This window comes from Caretta caretta, chromosome 5 (genome assembly GCF_965140235.1).
Source record: "Caretta caretta isolate rCarCar2 chromosome 5, rCarCar1.hap1, whole genome shotgun sequence".
NCBI classification, from domain to species: Eukaryota; Metazoa; Chordata; order Testudines; family Cheloniidae; genus Caretta; species Caretta caretta.
In genome coordinates this window covers 14,043,383-14,066,004 of record NC_134210.1, presented here as the reverse complement: position 1 = coordinate 14,066,004, position 22,622 = coordinate 14,043,383, and the positions used below count along the sequence as shown (strand labels likewise).

Genomic DNA, 22,622 nt, shown 5'->3' with positions numbered 1-22,622 from the left:
GGTGATTAAAAAGCAGTAGAGGCGCTCCGATGCAAAGAAGAGCAAACAAGATGTACGTTTGCTATATGGATGAAGGCGCCAAGCAGAACCGTTACTGCTAGTTTCGTGGCAGCTCAAGAAATCGTCAAACGAGGGAAGCCATTCACAGATGGAGAATAGGTGAAAGAATGTTTCATTAAAACATCTGAGCACCGCTTCGACTATTTTAAAAACAAAGATGAAATAGTTTAGAAAATTTGAGAAATGCCATTATCTGCAAAGACTCTAAAGGACAGAACTATTAAGATGGCCACAGACGTAACCAGCCAGCAGATTAGTGATGTTAGATCAGCACCAGATTTTTCTATTGCCTGCGATGAGACATGCGACGGGGATGACATTGCTCAAGTTGCCTTACTTGGCAAATACATTAATGATCAAGGTCCTCAAGAGTTGATTGTGTTATTGTCACTCAGAGGACAAACTCGGGGCGAAGATATTGCATCTGCTGTCACTGAATGTCTGAAACAAAAATATATTGACATCAACAGAATAATTTCTGTTGCTACAGATGGAGCACCGAGCATGAAGGGGACACACGAAGGTTTTGTTACTTTACTTAAAAAAAGTATGGAGCATGACGTAATTTCATTTCACTGCAAAATCCACCAGGAGGTGCTGTGTGCACACACTTTTCCAGAGGAAATCTCAAAAGGACTGGGAATGGTCATGCAGATTGTTAAAATAATGGCAAGCGCTCTCAATTATTGGCAGTTTTGCGAGCTTCTTCGAGAAGTTAACAGCCAATGTTCTGATTTTCTTGTGTATAACAAGGTAAGATGGCTTTCCAGAGGTGCAGTCCTGGTGAGGTTTGCGTCATGTCTCGAGGAAATTGAGGTGTTCCTCCAAGAAAAGGCCTTAAATATACAGCACTAACGGATCCTCACTGGCTGCAAAAATTCAGTTTTATGGTGGATTTAACTTCTCACTTAAACATGTTGAATCGGAAGCTACAGGGAAAAGGAAATACTGCAATTTTGCTTTTGGAAGAAGTTTTTTCATTTGAACGAAAGCTGTCTTTGTAAGGGACATTGAGATGGGCATGTTAGTGCATTTCCCAATAGAGAAGCAATACAAACAACCAAATGACTGTGATATTGACGTTAGGTTCCTTGCAGAAACAGTCATCAAAATGCAAGCTGCATTTGCTGACCAATTTCATGAGTTCAGAGTTTGTCATTTCTGTTGAAACCGCTTGAAGCTGACAGTTCTGCATTGAATTTTTCAGCATTTGCGGGAATCGATTGAGTGTAATTTGAACTTGAATTAGTGGACTCGCAAGACAAGGATTTATGGAATTCAAAATTGAAAGATCTTGTCACTGAACTTGAAAATCTGGAAGGCAGAAATCCACCCTGAGGCTACAACACAAGTGGTCTGAAATGGATGACCTAAAACGGCAAGACCAGATTATATTTGACGTTTGGAGTTGTCTATCGGATATGTACAGTCAGCTGAAGAAATACGCATTTGGGCTTCTCTCAATCTTTGGTTCAACGTACTTCTGTGAACAAGTGTTCTCCAACGTGAATTTCATCAAAAACAAACTGAGGAGCCAACTGCAAGATGTTAATCTTGACTCCTCTTTGAAAATGAAAATCACGCCATATTCACCGAACATTGAGCAACTCTCTAAAGATGTCCAACAGCAGAAGTCGCATTAAAAGTATTGATGAGTAGTAATAACTTTAATATGTTCAATTATTATTAATTGATAAATTCTAACTCTACAAGTAGCTTTGCATGTGATGCAGCTCTCAAAATATTTTGGTCAAAGTCAAAAACAAAAAAATGGCTCCTCTTCTTTGGAAGGTTGCTGACCCCTGCTCTATACCATTATCTAAATCATTGATGAAGATATTGAACAGAACCAGACCCAGAACTGATCCCCGCAGGACCTCACTCGTTATACCCTTCCAGCATGACTGTGAACCACTGATAATTACTCTCTGGGAATGGTTTTCCAACAAGTTTTGCACCCACCTTATAGTAGCTTTGTGATGAAAGAATTTTGCCTCAGTTGCCTTATTAAACTTTAAACTGGAAATCTAATAAATAAGAAGCAACAGACCATAAAATTCTTCACCCTCCTTATAAAAGTGGTGCTAGCTTCACAAATATTCCTAACCCCGTACATCACCTCAGCTGTCATCCACTTACACTTCCTCTTCAGCATGTGCATCTTCCATCTTGGTAAACGCCTAAAAAATCCTGGCTTCTAAAGATACCAGTTAGCAGTTTATGATCATCAGAAAAGGAAGGATGAAAGGCTATTAGAACAGAATAAATGCTTTGTTTCACTGGAGCTCGGCTACATGTGCTAATAAGTAAGTAATAAGTAATTTAAATTAGGCTCTGATTCCTCAACAAGTAACATACTGATGAGCACTACAGCACCCTATTAAAAGCAAATGACATTGATGCTAGTTGGGTAAAAACTAACCCAAAACCAAATTGAATAGGATGGATAAAACACATCAAGACATCGATACATGAACAAATTATATCCCAGACCAAAACTTTACCAAGTTGACCATGACTACCAGGCAATAATAGATGCTGAATTTAATCCCAGATGGGGATTAAAAAAAAGTAACATGCTTCATTGGCAATCACACAAGTCCTTCCTAGTAAATGCCAGACTGGTTGTGATCCACTAGTTTGAGTACCAGGAGCCACTAATCTTCTCGCTATTTCTGACATAAGCTTTCTGCTCTTGCTCCTCTCCCCCTAAGGGTATGTCTACACTACGAAATTAGGTCGAATTTATAGAAGTCGTTTTTTTAGAAATCGGTTTTATATATTCGAGTGTGTGTGTCCCCACAGAAAATGCTCTAAGTGCATTAACTCGGCGGAGTGCTTCCACAGGACCAAGGCTAGAGTCGACTTCCGGAGCGTTGCACTGTGGGTAGCTATCCCACAGTTCCCGCAGTCTCCGCTGCCCATTGGAATTCTGGGTTGAGATCCCAATGCCTGATGGGGCTCAAACATTGTCACGGGTGGTTCTGGGTACATATCGTCAGGCCCCCATTCCCTCTCTCCCTCCCTCCCTCCATGAAAGCAAGGGCAGACAATCATTTCGCGCCTTTTTTCCTGAGTTACCTGTGCAGACGCCATACCACAGCAAGCATAGAGCCCGCTCAGCTCACTGTCACCATATGTCTCCTGGGTGCTGGCAGACGCGGTACTGCATTGCTACACAGCAGCAGCAACCCATTGCCTTGTGGCAGCAGATGGTGCAATAGGACTGGTAGCCATCATCGTCATGTCTGAGGTGCTCCTGGTCGCCTGTGTGAGGTCGATCAGGAGCGCCTGGGCAGACATGGGCGCAGGGACTAAATTTGGAGTGACTTGATCAAGTCATTCTCTTTAGTCCTGCAGTCAGTCCCATTGAACCATCTTATGGTGAGCAGGCAGGTGATACGGATTGCTAGCAGTCCTATTGCATCATCTTCTGCCAGGCAGGCAAGAGATGAGGATGGCTAGCAGTCCTATTGTACCATCTGCTGCCAAGCAGCTATGAGATGTGGATGGCATGCAGTCCTTCTGCACCGTTTGCTGCCAGCTAAAGATGTAAAAGATAGATGGAGTGTATCAAAACAAGAAATAGACCAGATTTGTTTTGTACTCATTTGCAAACCTCCCCCCCTGCCCCCCATCTAGGGGACTCATTCCTCTAGGTCACACTGCAGTTACTCACAGAGAAGGTGCAGTGAGGTAAATCTAGCCATGTATCAATCAGAGGCCAGACTAACCTCCTTGTTCCAATAAGAACAATAACTTAGGTGCACCATTTCTTATTGGAACCCTCCGTGAAGTCCTGCCTGAAACACTCCTTGATGTAAAGCCACCCCCTTTGTTGATTTTAGCTCCCTGTAAGCCAACCCTGTAAGCCATGTAGTCAGTCGCCCCTCCCTGCGTCAGAGCAACGGCAAACAATCGTGCATCTGAGTTGAGAGTGCTGTCCAGAGCAGTCACAATGGAGCACTCTGGGATAGCTCCCGGAGGCCAAGACCGTCGAATAGTGTCCACAGTACCCCAAATTCGACCCGGCAAGTCCGATTTAAGCGCTAATCCACTTGTCAGGGGTGGAGTAAGGAAATCGATTTTAAGAGCCCTTTAAGTCAAAAGAAAGGGCTTCATCGTGTGGACAGGTGCAGGTTTACATCGATTTAACGCTACTAAATTCGATCTAAAGTCCTAGTGTAGACCAGGGCTAAGAAGTGAAAATCATTTGTAATGAATGAAGATTGTGCAAGACTGGTCAATTTATAAGGTTTTATGCATAAAATTAGTGCTAGAATCTTCATTGCATATTCACTGTAGACATTAATTTTCCATAAAGAATACCAATTTCTAATTATCATTGAACATGGTAAATTAAAAATGCACCTTGCAGATTTTGAAGTACAGATTCTCTTATTCAGTTTTCTGAAGAAAAAAAAATAATAATTCCTTTTCCATCATAGTTCAGTCCCTCTAGCTGTAGCTGAACCCCAATCACAGATGCCGTTTTGGATAGTGGGTATCTTTGATTTCAAAGTCTAAAGCTATTTCAAACAGATTCAAAATCTCTCTGCCAGGCTGTGTACTTCTGACTTAAATTCTTTGCTGAGGGCTTGGTGTGAGCGATCACATCCAGGAAATCTGCTGTGGTGACCGTGTCCAGTCGGAGTTCGGGTAAATTACTGCTACCTGGAGAGAGAAAATTGACCAAATGCTGAAAGTGAATGAGATGCTGATCAGTGCTAAGAGGTGCTCTCTTTAAGCCAGTGCATAATGCAACATTCTTAACGGTTAATACACTAAACAGAAGATTGGACATAGCAGGAGAGAAAATGGTTCTTATTGTGTTCAGTGCACAGCGAATGACAGCTTCAAGAGATGACCTGAGTTTTGGAAATGTTGGCTTAATTAGGTTTTTACAAACATACAGTTTAAAACTTTTCTAAGCAAATAAGAGAGCTCCACCTACTGGTACGTGAATATATAATGCCTAGTGTTACAACGACAGATCAGCATTTCTCACATAGGATTCTCTATGAGAGCTATTGTACCTGGCTGATGATTTTCAAGAGCATTGAAGATTTTCCTCACTGGCCGCATAGCTGCTTCCTTGCAGACCAATTTAACGTCAGAGCCAGAGTATCCTTCTGTCTCCTAATACAAGATCGCAATTCACAGGATTATGAATTATTGCATGTGATGGATGTGTATACTCTCATGTTACTTCATTGTTTGTTTGAATGCAGAGTTGCTGTATGCAGGTGTTAGCAAATCACGCATTTGTTTTTTCAAGGAGAGTTTTCTGCAGGTAAAATAAAGTCTTCATCTCTCTGTGTCTGTTTCCCACCCCATCTGTCTTATCTATTTTGATTGTAAACTCATTATGGACCCGCTCCAAAGCCCACTGCAGTCAATGGGAGTCTTTTCACTGGCTTTAATGGGCTCTAGATTATGCTCTATGTTTCTGTCCAGTGCCTAGTACAATGCGCCTCTAGGCACTACTGTGATACAAGCACTACTAATGGGACTGATTTTCAACATTAGGGCTGCTCTGCAAAAAACCTGCGCCCAAATAACTGTTTTGCTTTCCATCTTTTGCAAATCTGAATGTGGATACTCTTATTTTGGGTTAAGAGCATCTTAATCCGAAATAAAGAGTCCACACACAAAAATAACAAGTGTGAAATAAAAGGATTTTGGTGCCAGTTTGTGTGTAGACAAGTCTTTAGGCATGCACAACTGCACACCTCCTTCAGTGCACGTCTACTTCCCACATATACATATACACATCTGATATTTGTGTGCATCCTATGCACTCAACCGGCAAAGCATGTGCCCAAATAACCAATTGGCACAGGCATAAAGGAATGGATGTATACAAATGTGTGTTAGCAAATGCTTGCCATTAACTTAAAAATCCTGGCCCTGTGTAATCATCTTTAAATGAAAACCCAACCATCCTGAGAGCATAGCGTGGCAGAGCTTGTACCAAGCTGTACATAATGAGGTTCTAGTTCCAGCCAGTGATTCAGCTGATAATCATGCCACATTTGGATAAGAACGGGGCTAGCTGTAACACAGGTAGCACTGTTCTGTCCAGCGTGGACAGGGCCAAAGGCTCACAAGAATCGACAGCTGGTTCTACAACCTTATGTTTGCAGTTCTAGTGCATTGTATTTGTTAAATATTAAGCATTATGTTTCAATTTCATAGACAGAATATTTTTGAAATAGAAACTGAAATATGCTGTATGTCTCTATGAACAGAACTAAACCATGGTCAGCTGAGCAAGTATTAGCTATTCTCAGCAGAGTTTATGGGTGACGACAGCCTGAATTCAGGCTCTGTAAGGAAAATATCTGAGCTCTTGGAGATTGATGCCCTGGTGAGCCTTTTCACTTTATTGATGCTCCTTCATACTGCACTAGATCCATGACAAATTCTTCCTACTCAGCAGAGTGCTGTACCATGCTCATCTCCAATATAAACCGAAAGACCCTACTGTGGTGGTAGGAAGGGCCAGAGGTATACAGTTATTGTAATTTTTTTCTGTGTTTACATCTGAAACAGTGAAAAGTTGACCCAATACTGGCATCAAAATACATCTCTGACTTCCAAGTTGAGTCATGCGAAACTGGTGATTTCACCTACTGAGACAAGTTCAATACCTCCAGCTCTCACTGATGTCCCCTTGTAGGAAGAGTCCCTAAGCCTCCCATCATTCACCTTCATAACTTGAGCTTTATTCCCTTTCACCCGGCTACCATGTTTATAGTTGCTACTTGTAGCCTGTATAGTTCACATCTGTTTCAATGAGAGCAGAATCAGGCTCACCACATTCCCACAGTTCCCTTGCTGAAAGACTTCAGGAGTCTGAGTTACCAGTGGTGAACTGCATCCACTTCGCTGTCTTCTCACCTGACCTAGCAAGCTGTACTCCAGCTCTGTTCTCAGCTCCACTCCTCTACTGTTGCTCACAGGGGGTAGCCAGTGCTGAATCATAGCCTGTCGTGCCTCTTTATTTGGGAGGTCAACCAAAATCCTCTTCTCCAGCCGTCGCAACATGGCATAATCTAATTCCCTAAAGAAGAAGAAAATGGGGCTAAGTCGTCTCAGCAAGGTTGTGTGTTTGTACAGATGTTGGACTTCTGAAAACTAAGCTGCTTGTTGCGGGAAGCCACTTTGCATTTTCAAAGCTACTGGTGATCCTTTCAACCTGGTTATAAAATAGTAATTCATCATCACCACCCCATATTGTTGCCAGTTAACTCTACCTGTGTGGTTCCTGACTCATGATCTAGGGACCTGGAATATGGAGTCAAGAGTTGTAGGTTCTTTTCCTGGTTCTGCTACTAGTTCACTGTCTGGCCTTGAGCAAGTCACTTCACCTCTCTATGCCTTGGTTCACCCGTTTTGTAAAATGGGGACACTACAACTCATCTCTCAGGCATGTTGTAAGGATTAACTAATTGCTCAGAGATCTTCAAATGAAAGGTGCAATAAATGCAAAAACTAGATTATAAACCCTTTGGGGCACATGCCATTTTTTTTAATGTGTTTGCACCTAGCACAAAGCGGTCCTGGTTCATGACTAGGGCTCCTAGGTGCTATGGGAATACAAATAAATAGTAATAATATTCCCCACAGGGCTGAGCATCCTTAGTAAAAGCTGCAGAGAATAGGCAAACCATTGAAAGAGAAAGGTGCCAAGGTGCTGAAAACACTAGTAGTCTCAGATTATTAAAGATGATTTGCAAAGAAAAAGACAAAAATTGATATGTGCCCCATATTGGTATTTTTGCTTCTTTGTGATGCATAAAGAAGGCCTGAAAGAGTTTTTAACTTTTAAAATATTTTATTTTCTTTCTGTTTCTTTTTTCCTAAAAAATATTAATACTGTCAAGTCTTGGTTATCCTGGAGGATTCCTTGGAAGTCTCATGTATCCTGTGTGTGAGGTTTTCTCAGCCCTTAAGCCAAAGGCTGGGGGTGTTAATCTATTTTAAAAGACCTCTTTTCTCCTAACTGTTTTTCAAGCTTTTGAGCTTAAGTATTAACAAAAATAACCTGTCTAAATAAAAATCAATTCACATCTCAGTTAATCAGGTGTCATGTGCATATAATAATAAACCTACAAGTTCTCCAATCTTCTACTGTGTACTCCATTCCTGTAGAATTCAGGTGTTCATTTTAAAACATTTTCTAGTCCTTATGATTGCAACGCAAACCTTTTAAGTGCGAAATTGACTTAGAGGTACCTTGTTCAGTGCAAACAGCCAGACAGACTGAGTGAAACAAAAGCACTGTGAATAATTGCACATTCCTGACTCTGAACCCTAATTATAGCAACCTATATCACCACACCATATCATGCTTATCATTTTAGCAGAGACAGCAAGCTATTCCAGGATATTGGTGGAATTTGGGATTGTAGGCAGGGCTTAAACAAAGCACCATGAGTTTGCTCTTCCCTTTCTGACTCCTAGCGTGAAATCGTTGCCCCGTGGAAGTAATAAGAATTTTGCCATTGACTTCAATGGAACCAGGGTCCCTTCACTGCATGTAAGATTAATACATTCATGCAAATAGCAGAATTTGGCCCTTGGTGAGCAGTGTAAATGGGATGCTATGGAATTTTGCAGTGATGTCTAGGGCACTATGTATGGAAAACACCCAGTTAAGTTACTGTGAGCTCAAAATGCTTATCTACAACAGACTTTTGACCTAACAGTGAATCCTACTTCTATCACTGTTGGAGATTGCTCATGTAATTTGTTTAATAATAAATAGCATTTCCCACTGGTAAATAATTTTTTAAGGCTGTCAAGCAATTAAAAAAATTAATCGCAATTAATTGCTCTATTAAAAATAGAATACCATTTATTTTAATATTTTTGGATGTTTTCTACATTTTCAAATATACTGATTTCAATTACAACACATTGTAAATAAGAAGCAGGCAGCATTATATCCCATAAATGTAAACAAACTTGTTTGTCTTAGCGATTGGCAGAACAAGAAGTAGGACTGAGTGTACTTATAGGCTCCAAAGTTTAACATTGTTACTTAACTGCACTCAAAAACAAAACAAATCTACTTTTATAAGTTGCACTTTCACGATAAAGAGATTGCACTACAGTACTTGTATGAGGTGAACTGAAAAAATACTATTTCTTTTGTATATCATTTTTACAGTGCAAATATTTGTAATCAAAAATAATATGAAGTGAGCAGTGTACACTTTGTATTCTGTGTAGTAATTGAAATAAATATATTTGAAAATGTAGAAAAATATCCAAAAATATTTAATAAATTTCAATTGGTATTCTATTGTTTAACAGTGCAATTAAAACTGCAATTAATTTTTTAAAATTGTGATTAGTTTTTTTGAGTTAATTGTGTGAGTTAACTGCAATTAATCAACAGTCCTAATTTTTTTTAAACAGGTGCCTAAATTAAGTTCCTATATCTACATTTAAGTGCTTTAACAAGTGTTCAAAAATACTTAGCACTCAACAGCTCCCATTGAAGTCACTGGGAGCAGTAGTACTCAGCACCTTAGAAAGAACCGATCAGGTTCACGAGTGTTGTTAAATGTGCTTGCAGGCAAAGACTGAGTAAACACAAATTGAAAAAAAAATACCCAGCCAATTCAGATCTTAAAGAAGAGCTGGGAAATTAATTCAAATACACTGGAGCACCTCTTCTCGAGGCCTGATAAATAAATAAGAGAACTTTAAAAATCAATGCATATTTTTATTGAGACTTGTTGCCAGTTTGAGTTATATTTATTGTATATGACTAACAGTGAGCCAACAGATAACTAGCCTTAAGTGGTGCCTAGGCCTTGCATATTTCTTTTGCTCAGGGGTGAATTTCACCCACCACAAGGACTTTTTTGGAACAGACACCAAAGCCGAAAGAGAAATCTTGTGTCTCCTCCCCACCCGCCCATACCAATGCATTGCCTCACAAGGGATGTACTTGGCTAGGAATTTAAAATGGATTTCTATGCAAACTCACATTTAATTCTCTCTCACTCGGACATGTCTGTCTGACCAGCATAAGGGGTTTATGTCACCTACCTCAAGCTGAGTTTATCTGAGAAATGTTTATGAAACAAAGAAAGGAGTCACATATGCTGGGATGCCTCCTCAGCTGGGTGCTCTCTCATGTTGTGACTTAGTTTTGGAAAGTCAATGGTCCACATCTAGCCTGAGGAAGCAGAGCTGTGGACGCTAGAAATCCTGTTGGTGCAGATCCTCAGCTGGTGTAAGTTATCATAGCTCTACTGAATACAATTTACACCAGGTGGGGATCTGCCCCTTGACCTGCAATGACAGTCCTTTAGCCTGGCTACATCTAGGTTCTCAAGTAAATGCCTAGCGTCCAAGCCTGCATTTAGGATAAGTCTTCACTGCAGAATTAACTCAGGTTCTTATTTGGGTGTTGCTCCTAACCCCTCTCCACACGGGCAAATCTCTCAGCTGTGTGAGGTGGTGCTTTCACCCATGCTAGCTGGCCCAGTAGGCTAAAGCCCGATTGCCACTTTCACTTTGGACTGGTAACATTTTGTGGTGGGGCAGTTATCCCCTGCCCAGTCAACAAGAGGTTAAAGAACTCCTGGGGTCACAATCAGCCCCAACCCCTGCTGCACCTGTGCAGCTTGTCAGGCCTGGGGGAGGGCCCTTCAAAGGGAGGAACTCAGGCCAGTGCGGGAGGCAGTCTGAAAGAAGCAAACCTAGAGCACTGCCAGCCTGAGCCCTCTGAGATCAGACACGCTGGCATATGCCCTCATGTTTGAAATCCACATAGGGACCATCCCTCAAAGAAGAACGATCTTTCTTCATGTTTGGAATGTGTTATGTCCCCTGGATTGGGTGGAATTGCTAAGAGAGCCAGCCAGAGGGCCAGCCCCAGAGCCAGACCAGGGGCCTGCTGTTGCCGAGGGAATGATGTATGAGGTCAGTAAGGTGCCTGCATTCATCCCCAGGGGGTGATGTTCAGACATAACCTTTGACATGCCCACTTTGCAGTGAGGATGCAGGCCAAACCACCAGACTGTCAATGGTCCTATAATTTCCCCTGTGTGTCCCAAAGAAAAGACAAGTTCTGAATTCTCCCACAATTCAGTGGGAAAGAATCGTAAAGCGCCTCAGCTTACTGCATCACAGAGATCCATGGGATATGCCCCCAGACGTCCCAGTGACACACATTGAGGGCATGGGTTGTAGCACCATGCAGGGCACAGTAACTCAGGTATGGCTGGTCTCACCTGGACTAGGCTAACCTGGGTGTTTGGACCAGGTTGCTGATCACCAGTTACTTCTGCAGAGAAGCCACACCCATAGAGTCTCAAAATATGTTCCACAGTCTGTGCAGAACAGTTGGCTGACAGCAGAACATCTAGCCACAGCATTTCCAACTAGACTTAGGGTATGTCGACACTATGAAATTAGGTTGAATTTATAGAAGTCGATTTTTTAGAAAGCAATTTTATACAGTCGATAGTGCATTAGTGTGGACACACACACAAAGTGCATTAAGTTGGCGGAGTGCATCCACAGTACCAAGGCTACTGTCGACTTTCAGAGAGTTGCACTGTGAGTAGCTATCCCACAGTTCCCGCAGTCTCCGCCACCCATTGGAATTCTGGGTTAAGCTCCCAATGCCTAATGGGGCAAAAACATTGCTGTGGGTGGTTTTGGGTACATGTCATCAGTCGCCCCTTCCTCCGTGAAAGCAATGGCATACAATCATTTTGTGCCTTTTTTCCGTGCAGGCGCCATACTGCTTTCAGCAGCAGGTGCAGTAGGTCTGCAAACCATTGTCGTTATCCACTGCTTCCGCTGCAGCTCTGCTCTCATGCTCTCCTGATGCTATGAATCCACCTCGCAGGTCCTCTATATGACTGTCATCATCTACCGCTTCTGCTGGCACTCTGCTCTCCTGGTGGTCTTGCAGGGCCGCTTCTGCTACAACTCTGCTCAGCTGCTCGTCTCGCCATACCACGGCAAGCATGCAGCCCACTAGCTGTTGTGTCCTGGCAGCAGATGGTGCAGTAGGTCTGCAAAACTGGTCATCCAACCACCGCTTCCCCTGCAACTCTGCTCTCCTGCAGACGCCATACCATGGCGAGCATGGAGCCCCCTCAGATCACCGTGGCAGTTATGAGCATTGTAAACACCTCGCACCTTATCATGCAGTATATGCAGAACCAGAACCTGCAGGTGAGGAGGCAATGGCAGCATGGTGACAAGAGTGATGAGGACATGGACACAGACTTCTTTGAAAGCACAGGCCCTGGCAATTTGGCCATCCTGGTAGGAATGGGGCAGGCTCGTGCTGTGGAACGCCGATTCTGGGCCCATGAAACAAGCATTGACTGGTGGGACCACACAGTGTTGCGGGTCTGGCATGATCCCAGTGGCTGCGAAACTTTCGCATGCGTAAGGGCACTTTCATGGAACTTGGTGACTTGCTTTCCCCTGCCCTGAAGCGCAAGAATACCAATATGAGAGCAGCCCTCACAGTTCACAAGTGAGTGGCAATAGCCCTCTGGAAGCTTGCAATGCCACACAGCTACCGGTCAGTCAGGAATCAATTTGGAGTGGGCAAATCTACTGTGGGGGCTGTTGTGCTCCAAGTAGCCAACGCAATCACTGAGCTGCTGCTATCAAAGGTAATGACTCTGGGAAATGTGCAGGTCATAGTGGATGGCTTTGCTGCAATGGGATTCTCTAACTGTGGTGGGGCGATAGACGGAACGCATATCCCTGGCTGGGATGATTTAACTGGGATTTGGTCCTGCTTCGAGCAGGGGGTTGGACTAGATGACCTTCTGGGGTCCCTTCCAACCCTTATATTCTATGATTCTATGATCCTTATCTTGGGACTGGACCACCCAGGCAGCCAGTACATAAACCAAAAGTGGTACTTTTCAACGGTGCTGCAGGCACTGGTGGATCACAAGGGCTGTTTCACCAACATCAACGTGGGATGGCCAGGAAAGGTACATGACGCTCGCATCTTCAGGAACTCTGGTCTGTATGAACAGCTGCAGCAAGGGACTTACTTCCCAGACCAGAAAATTACTGTTGGGGATGTTGAAATGCCTATAGTTATCCTTGGGGACCCAGCCTACCCCTTAATGCCATGGCTCATGAAGCCATACACAGGCACCCTGTACAGCAGTCAGAAGCCGTTCAACTATAGGCTGAGCAAGTGCAGAATGGTGGTAGAACGTGCATTTGGACATCTAAAAGTGCACTGGTGCAGTTTACTGACTCGGTTAGACCTCAGCGAAACCAATATTCCCACTGTTATTACTGCTTGCTGTGTGCTCTACAATATCTGTGAGAGTAAGGGGGAAAACATTTATGGTGGGGTGGGAAGTTGATGGAAATCGCCTGGCCACTGATTACGTGCAGCCAGACATCAGGGCAGTTAAAAAAGCACAGCAGGGCATGCTGCACATCAGAGAAGCTTTGAAAACCAGTTTCATGGCTGACCAGGCTACGGTGTGACAGTTCTGTTTGTTTCTCCTTGATGAAAACCCGGCCACTTGGTTCACTCTACTTCCCTGTAAGCCAACAGCCCTCCCCTCCCCCCTTCAATCACCACTTGCAGAGGCAATAAAGTCATTGTTATTTCAAATTAATGCATTCTTTATTAATTCATCACACAAATAGGGGGATAACTACCAAGGCAGCCCAGGAGGGGTGGGGAAGGAGGGAAGGACAAGGCCACACTGCACTTCAAAACTTATTGAATGCCAGCCTTCTGTTGCTTGGGCAGTCCTCTGGTGGGGAGTGGCTGGGTGCCCGGAGGCCCCCTGCGTTCTTGGGCTTCTGGGTGAGGAGGCTATGGAACTTGGGGAGGAGGGCGGTTGGTTACACAGGGGCTGCAGTGGCAGTCTGTGCCTTTCCTACATCTCAACAATACGCCGGAGCACATCAGTTTGATCCTCCAGTAGCCTCAGCATTGCATCCTGCCTCCTCTCATCGTGCTGCCACCACCTTTCCTCTTCATCCTGCCACCTCTCCTGTTGCTCCCACCACCTGTCCTTGCGTTCATTTTGTGCTTTCCTGGCTCTCCCATTGTCTGCCTTCACTCATTCTGCTGGGCTCTTTCAGTTTGGGTGGACTGCATGAGCTCAGAGAACATTTCATCACGAGTGCGTTTTTTTTGCCTTCTTATCTGTGCTAGCCTCTGGGACAGAGATACTGGTGGCAGCATTGAAACATTTGCAGCTGCGGAAGGAAGAAAAGGGAGAGGAAAAGGCCATTTAAAAAGGAAGGGCTGATGTTTTTGGGTTAACATGTAGCACAAATCCAACTAACCCCCCTCCCCCCCCCGCAATTCTCTGGGATGATTGCTTCACCCCCCCCCCCCCCGCACCACCACCGCATGGCTAACAGCAGAGATGATTTCTTTTCAGCCACAGGCAAACAGCCCAGCAGGAATGGCCACTTCTGAATGTCCCCTTAATAAAATTCCCCTATTTCAACCAGGTGACCATGAATGATATCACTCTCCTGAGGATAACACAGAGAGATAAAGAACAGATGTTGCTTGAATGCCAGCAAACACTGGGACCACACGCTGCCATGCTTTCTTATGCAATGATTCCAGACCACGTGCTACTGGTCTGCCGTGGTAGTGTCCTACCATGGAGGATGCAATAAGGCTGCCCTCCCCAGAAACCTTTTGCAAAGACTTTGGGAGTACCTCCAGGAGAGCTTCATTGAGATGTCCCTGGAGGATTTCCGCTCCATCCCCAGACATGTTAACAGACTTTTCCAGTAGCTGTAGTGGCTGCGAATGCATCCCAAGTCTTCAGGGCAAATCATTAAACACGCTTGCTTTTAAACCGTGTACTATATTTACAAAGGTACACTCACCAGAGGTGCCTTCTTTGCCTTCAAGGTCCGGGAGCCCGGGTTGGGAGGGTGCTCTCTCCAAGGTGATAAACAGTTCCTGGCTGTCGGAGAGAATGGTGTCTCTGCTTGCCTGGTGTGCTCTATCATCTTCCTTGTCCCCAAAATCCGCATCCCTGTTGTGTGAGACTCCGTTGCTGGAGTCCACGTACAGGTGTGGGGTAGTTGTTGGGGCACCCCCTAGAATTGCGTGCAGCTCATCATAGAAGCGGCATTTCTGGGGCTCTGACCCCGAGCGGGCGTTTGCCTCTTGGGTTTTTTGGTAGGCTTGCCTGAGCTCCTTAAGTTTCACATGGCACTGTTGTGGGTCCCTGTGATTGCCTCTGTCCTTCATACCCTTGGAGATTTTTTTCAAATATTTTGGCATTTCGTCTTTTGCAACGGAGTTCTGATAGCACGGATTCATCTCCCCATAAAACGATCAGATCCAGTACCTCCCATTTGGTCCATGCTGGAGCTCTTTTGCGATTCTGGGACTCCATGGTCTTCTCTGCTGATGAGCTCTGCGTGGTTACGCCACGGTAGCCAAACAGGAAATGAAATTCAAAAGTTTCCGGGGCTTTTCCTGTCTACCTGGCCAGTGCATCTGAGTTGAGAGTACTGTCCAGAGTGGTCACAATGGAGCACTGTCAGATAGTTCCTGGAGGCCAATACCATCGAATTGTGTCCACACTAACCCAAATTTGATCTGGCAATGTCAATTTCAGTGCTAATCTCCCTCATCGGGGAGTACAGAAATTGATTTTAAGAGCCCATTAAGTCAACAAAAATGGCTTCGTTGTGTGGATGGGTGCAGGGTTAAATCGATCTAACGCTGCTAAATTCGACCTAAACTTATAGTGTAGACCAGGGCTTAGTGATATTCCCATACCTGACAAGATTTAAGGATAACAAGGAGCAACCGCTAAAGTGACATTGCAAGGGCTGAATTGCTTGTAACATATCCAGACTCAGAATCAAACTATAAAACACTAGGCAAACATCCACATGGCCTCAGAACTCTATGTGTTCCCTCCTTTTCAGATGTGAAAAATACCACATACCCTTCTCATATCAAGGCTGATATTCAACTGGCGGGTTTCACTGGAGCCGACCTGCTTTTTAAATGCAGCAGGAGACTGAGATGGGAACAAGCCAGTGCCATCCACTGCAAAATTTTTGTCTGGTTTGGAATGTTTTTTAGTAAGAAGGAAGCCAGGTGCTGGAAACCCAGGTGCTTACATTTTCAATGGGTACCAAGTAAAGTCAGTTACATTCAATGACTCTAAGCCTTCCCCTTTTCTGTTTACTGCTACCTCCATGTTCTCTCCCCAACCCTTCCATGCCCACAATTCAAATGAAGAGTCCTCAGCTTTTTAAATACAATATGTATAGATATCCTAAGCCATTGCTCTTGCAGCCAAGGGGCAGCCAGATTCTCTGCAAATCCTTGGGGATCTACAAAGTTTAGCAGCTGTGTTTCTATCTCCCTTGAGATAATTCTGAGCAACAAATTTAACCTTAATTGTAAGATCAACTGTGAGAAAGTTTATCAAGTGTCACAATAACCAATGACAAATCTTTATGGGAAAAGACGCAGAAGAGAGACAGAGACACAGTTCAAACAAAAAGGCATACTGATATAACTCAAGGATTATGTTAAGATCATGCCTGGTAAATGAGATGTATGGGACCAGAAATCAATGGACCAGAACTGGTGTTAGAAATTAGGCCTAACTGATGGACTAAATAATGATGGGATGGGCTATTCTGCCCATCACTCCCCTTTTCAGGTCCTCAGAAAGAGGCTTTGGAGGGGAAAGGCTGGCTGTGATGCTGGCTGACTGAAAGATGGAGAAAGAGCAAGCTGCTGCTACCACCACCACCACCTCCTAAGACCTCAGGCCTTCATCGTCCTAATCTGAGAGATGGCCTGATCAGACCCAGCCAGAGAGAGGGTGCCATATGACACTGCAACCTCTGCATCCTCTGGCTAAATCCCAGTTACCAGGGGGGATGTAAGTTTGTCACATCCCTCTCCATGTGTGTTCTCGTCCTTCCCCACCTTATATCTCTTTCTTATCACTTGCCTTTTTCCTTCTCTCTAATAAGAGTGCAGCTGAGCTGGCCAAAACCATGTATTTTGCAACACTGCTGTAAGCCTGTGACCAGAAAGGGGAGGCTAAATGCAATGCCTAAAAAAACCTGATGCTTCTACAAGTTTGCCAGATCTCAGAGTGGCTGATCAGACTGTGTGCTGTGCCTGTGTTTCTCAGCAGTGAGTTTGCTAATGAGAATCAACACCAGAGACAGAAGCTACATTTTCTTTCTTCTGCACGTGTCTCTTTTGCCTTCTAGGAAATGGGACCAGGATTTAACAACTGCTCTAGCCCCCTCAACAAAATTCTTCTCTTTACCCCAAACAGGACAGTTATGACCATCTAAAAGACTGGTAAACATCTTGGTTTCCTTCTACAAATTCTCTTCAGCTAAAAGGCACAGGAGAGGTTTTTGAAATGAAAGCCTGACAATCATTTACATTTTAAGTACTTCAACTGTTTTTCCTTTTCTGTATCTCTAATCTTACATACTGCATCTTTAACAAAAGGTTTTAAAGGATTTTTAATGGTGTGGTTGCAAGCTGAGTCTCTGTATACCAACCCTCCCCACACCCACGAAACTTGTTATACAACTGTTTAAAGTTGGACAGAGTAGTGTTAACACCTTTGACTCAGTGGGGCCTTTATTCCATTTAAATACATACAACGCTTCTTATTGAGGAGAGCACGAGCTGGGGATTGCTTGAGGGAAAAACAGAACCCTCTACCCATAGTTCCCCCCCCCCCCCCACAGGAGGATATGATATGGTGCTTGGTTAATAATAGTAATGTTGCAAAAGCAGTGCTCTGTGGAGTACTAGCTCCTACTGTGCTTACTGGTCGTATTCCCACTGGTTTGGGAAGGGAATGCAACAAAGAGTAAAGGTTCTCCGTCCTGCCCAAACACCGTTCCAGGGCTGTGAAGTCCTGACCATGCGGGGCTGGCTTGAGGCGTTTCTGGGGAGAGACAGCACCTGCTTTGTTGGTGCGGCACACCCATATCTGCACCCGTATCTTTTCTGCCTGTTTTGACTTTTATTTGCTTCCATCTATCTCTTAGAGCAGAAAGGAGCTTAGGGCCCTGCAATCTACTGAAGGCAAGGACCTTATTAGCAGAGGGTAATTCTGGGCCTGACTTTGATTCTGTGGTCTAGCTGTCCTTGACCCCATCTTTGTCAGCACACTTATGGAAGAGAAAGTACTTCTCAATGTACCATTAGTACTTTGACTTCTTCCCTCAGAGCTGTTTGTTAAGCAATGCTATGTCCCCGCACCTACATTTTGACCATTGCCTGGGTGGGAAGGGCAAATAATCCTATTCTATGCTAGTAAATTAAACTAATCAATAAGTTAGGAAAGACTTCAAAGGTACTGGGGGGAAAACAGCATAGTTAAGGATCACTTTATCTTTTAGTTAACAAAGCCTTAATTTTATTTAATTATGTTTAATCATTTCAACAAGTAACTTGTCAATAAACCACACTGCTTTGTGATGAGTAACAGGAAGCCAGGCTGGGCAGCAAGGAGGGATTGCTGAATGGAATGGAAAGATCAATAAGCTTTATAACAAATACTGCAATGTAGATAAGAATGCATAAAGCGCTTTGTTTTGACTTCTTTTCCATTCAACTAAGAGCATCTTGGTATTAATTTTTCATCGGATCAACAACCATCCAAAATAAACAAATCTTTTAAAATCTAGTTCAGTACAAGGCTGAAAAAGTGGGGAATAAAAAAATATTTAAAATGACACTTAGGGCTGTATCCTAATTTTTGTGAGACACACAGTATAACTTGGTATTAGCCAGGTATCTCCTGGACTACAAATCCCAAGAGCAAATTAGGACAAGAGCTCAGCATACTGTCCCAAAGGGAAGAGCTGCTGCTGAATTAAACTCCTCCCCTCAAGAGAGACAACCGTTGTCTACTAGGCTGAGCATGGGGCTGTGACTCAGGAAACCTAGCTTCTACTCCTAACTCTGCAATTGTCTCTGTATGACCTTGGGCAAGTAACAATCTTTCTGTGCTTCAGTCACCTCCAGCTGTAAAGTGGGAGACAAGGGTAACTCCCTCTTCCAAAGCCATTTTACCCACCTTTGTGATCAACAGCTCACCAAACAGCACTACAAAAGTACAATCATTGTTATCAGCCTTCTTCACCACCACCAAATCTGGTACATATATGTAGGTCAAATACATGAAATAAATACAACTCACTAAATGCACTGCTGGGTAATACATTCTTTAATTACATAACTAAGGGAAAACAACGGACATACAAGAGCTAACGAATAATACTTGACACTTATATAATGCTTTAACTCTTCAAGGCCTTCTCCACACCTCAACTAGTTTACTGTGTGTATGTGTGCAGCATCACCTGTTTAACATGTGATGTGGCTAGTATTACCTATAGATTTGTTAGGGGGGCAGGGAAGGGAAGGGGACACAGAGATGTGCTGATTGACTTCCCAAATTTACAGAAGAAGTCAATATGATAATGAGGATTAGTACTCGGCCATTCCTGGTTCCACAAACCTTCCCCCTCAGTGTATAAAAATAAATATGAATCCAAAGAAAATGAGTAAGAACAATGCTCCAATTCCTTCCAAATATACTACTTCCTGTTTGCCCTATTGTACTACTTTGTTCCCATTATTTCCACTCCATCTCCCTTCTATACTCCACTACCTCCTCGGGCCAAAAGCCCAATTCACATGCAAAACTATTCGCATATAAATTCAGCCCTGTGGTCTTACACTAGGACTGAACATAGCCCAACAAGTATTTAAGAAAAATAAAAAAAAGACCAGTATACATGGTGCGGGTGTGAGCAGGTAACACGGATTTCAATGGAGTTTCACCTACTTAAAGCAGGTTTCAAAATTAAATTTATTCATATTTTCAGAAGTCTCCATCTAGTGCTCTAGGCCCAGTTCTTCCCTCCTTTGTACCCATGCAAGCCAATGAGAGTACACCCATGTTGCTTGGGTGTAATGGAGGGCAAAATCTGACCAGTATTTAGAGGTGTTTAAAAATTCTGAAATGAAATTCTAAAACTTCAAAAGTCAAGACTTTCAAAACTGGGGGACAGATTCTGAGAAAACATCAGCTCCAAAAATAAGTTGCCAAGTTTTCACAAGATTTCAGTCCTCTGATTGCTGAGTGCTTTTGCAGACCTGGCTGCAAAGGGTCTCGCTGGCAACTGCTGGGTGCTGAGATTTTTTGAAAATCTGGCCCTGGGTGCCTAGAGTTATAGGGTGAAATCCTGGCCCCACTAAAGTCAGTGAGAACTTTGCCACTGACTTCAATGGAACCAGATTTCACACAGACTTTTAAAATCCTTATTTATGTCCCAGTCCTCCAAACATCTATACATGAGTAACTTGACACACAAGTAGTCCCACTGAAAATGTCTTGGTATTTTATTTAATCTTTTAGAATAGTGTAATTTCTTGAAATTTCAGAGTTTTCTGCTTGAAATTAGGACTATTTCAGATGCAAGTGCCTGTAGTCTTTTTTTTAATATATACTGAAAAATTCAAATATTTCCAAATTCCAAGTTTCTAAATCTACTTTGAACGTACATTAATTTTGGAATCAAAATGGGCAATTTTGAATTGTACGTTTTTACATGTGAAAGTGGTCACTTGTACAAACTTTGTATCATCTCTGGAGTGTGAAGTGGTCCAAAACTAAATGCTGAAATAGTCAAAACTGTATTGTCACTTTAGCACAGCTATTCTCATAACGAGATTATAAATCACATACAAAGATCAGATGCATATGATGATCTTTTTGTCTAGAAAACAAACTGAGGGAGGTCACTCTCATGGTTGCCTCAACAGAGGCCTGTAAAGTCCAGATCTTCAGGCATCCTGCTGTCTCTAGACTCCATCTTACAGCTGTGACGGGTTTGGCCGCAGAGATCACCTTAGGACTGTCACCTGATGTGCTGAAATTACCTTTGAGCCAGTTTTCCCTGCCAGTTTGGGACTCCAGAACTCCTTGTTGAGCCAGACATGCCAGCCTGCTGCAACACAGACCCAGGGTCTGGGCCATGCTCCCGAAGTTGCAGACTTAATTAAAAACAGCTCAGCAGGTTACCTGTCTCCAGCACCCAGACCCCAATGGGATCCAAACCCTAAATAAATCCATTTTACTCTGTATAAAGCTTATACAGGGTAAATTTGTAAATTGTTCGCCCTCTATAACACTGATAGACAGATATGCACAGCTGTTTGCTCCCCCAGGTATTAATAACTTTCTCTGGGTTTGTTAATAAACAAAAGTGATTTTATAAAGTATAAAAAGTAGGATTTAAGTGGTTTCAAGTAATAACAGCCAGAACAAAGTAAGTCACAAAGCAAAATAAAACAAAAACACGCAAGTCTAAGCCTAGTAAATTAAGAAGCTGATTACAGGTAATATCTCACCCTCAAAGATGCTCCAATAAGCTTCTTTCACAGTCTAGACTCCTTCCTAGTCTGGGCCCAATCCTTTCCCCTGGTCCAGTCTTTGTTAAATCCAGCAGACATCTCAGGTGGTAAGCAGAGATTCTGTCATGACTGGCAGCCCTCTTTGTCCAGCTCCACCCCGTTTTATAGCTTTGGCATAAGACGGGAATCTTTTGTTTGTGCTTGTCCCCACCCCCACCTCATCAATGGAAAAGTACAAAGATTAAGCTGGATTCCAATATCATGTGACATGGTCATATGTCACTGTAAGACCCCTAGTCTCCATTCTTCCTGAGTTGGCCCACATGCACACAGGAAGGCTTGCAGGTAAATAAACCATTTACAACCAATTGTCCTAGACAATGGGAGCCATCAAGATTCTAAACCACCATTAATGGCCCACACTTTGCATAATTGCAATAGGACCTCTGAGTTATAGTTCATATTTCTAGCTTCAGATACAAGAATGATACATGCGTACAAAATAGGAGGAATATATTCAGTAGTTTATAACCTGTTACGATACTTTAAAGAGGCCTTTTGCATAAAGCAATTCCAGTTACATCATATTCACACTCATAAGCATATTTCCATAAAACAGATGGTGTGCAACGTCACAACGGCTTCTGACAGTCTCAACTAGTGTGCATAGGCATGAAGACTTGACTTTTCTAAAGAGACTGAACACCCTTTAATATTGTACTGCTGCATGAAGCTTAGCTACCTCAAGGACTACTTCAGCAATTGAGCATGAAAAGGAATTATGGGTTGTTCAAGGCTTTTTTTTTTTTTTTTAAAAAGGGTAGTGATGCTGTAATAAATTACCATTTTTATAGTGCATTACTTATGAACCACATAGGGAGAAATGGGCTATTAATATATTAACCATTCACCTCAAAAGATAATTATTTGCATGTGCAATAGCTACTTATCAAAGTATTTTCTTAAACAATTGGATATTAGTGGTTTTAGACTGGAATTAATCCTGTTCTGATCTATTTTTCTTGTATGTATTGTAATACAAAACAGGCCAGATTCTGCACGGATTTAAATCTACAGGATTGCCCAAACAGTAAGTCAGCACAGAATGTGCCATAATAAGTAT

General features: G+C 43.0%; 1 protein-coding gene across 9 annotated transcripts in view; it reads right to left on the bottom strand.

Annotated features, from left to right (window-relative positions):
- Positions 1-4,303: 4,303 nt before the first annotated feature.
- Positions 4,304-22,622, bottom strand: part of KATNAL2 (katanin catalytic subunit A1 like 2) — a 62,707-nt gene continuing 44,388 nt past the window's right edge. For 7 of the 9 annotated variants that reach the window (XM_048850485.2, XM_048850487.2, XM_048850493.2 and 4 more), the window contains 3 exons: positions 6,880-7,126; positions 5,097-5,199; positions 4,304-4,734 (listed from right to left, as the gene is read on the bottom strand). In XM_048850485.2, the coding sequence (XP_048706442.1) occupies positions 4,595-4,734; positions 5,097-5,199; positions 6,880-7,126 (490 nt within the window). In that variant the 3' untranslated portion in view covers positions 4,304-4,594. The remainder of the gene's footprint in view (positions 4,735-5,096; positions 5,200-6,879; positions 7,127-22,622) is intronic. The other 2 variants (XM_075128357.1, XM_075128358.1) reach the window with 1 other exon arrangement.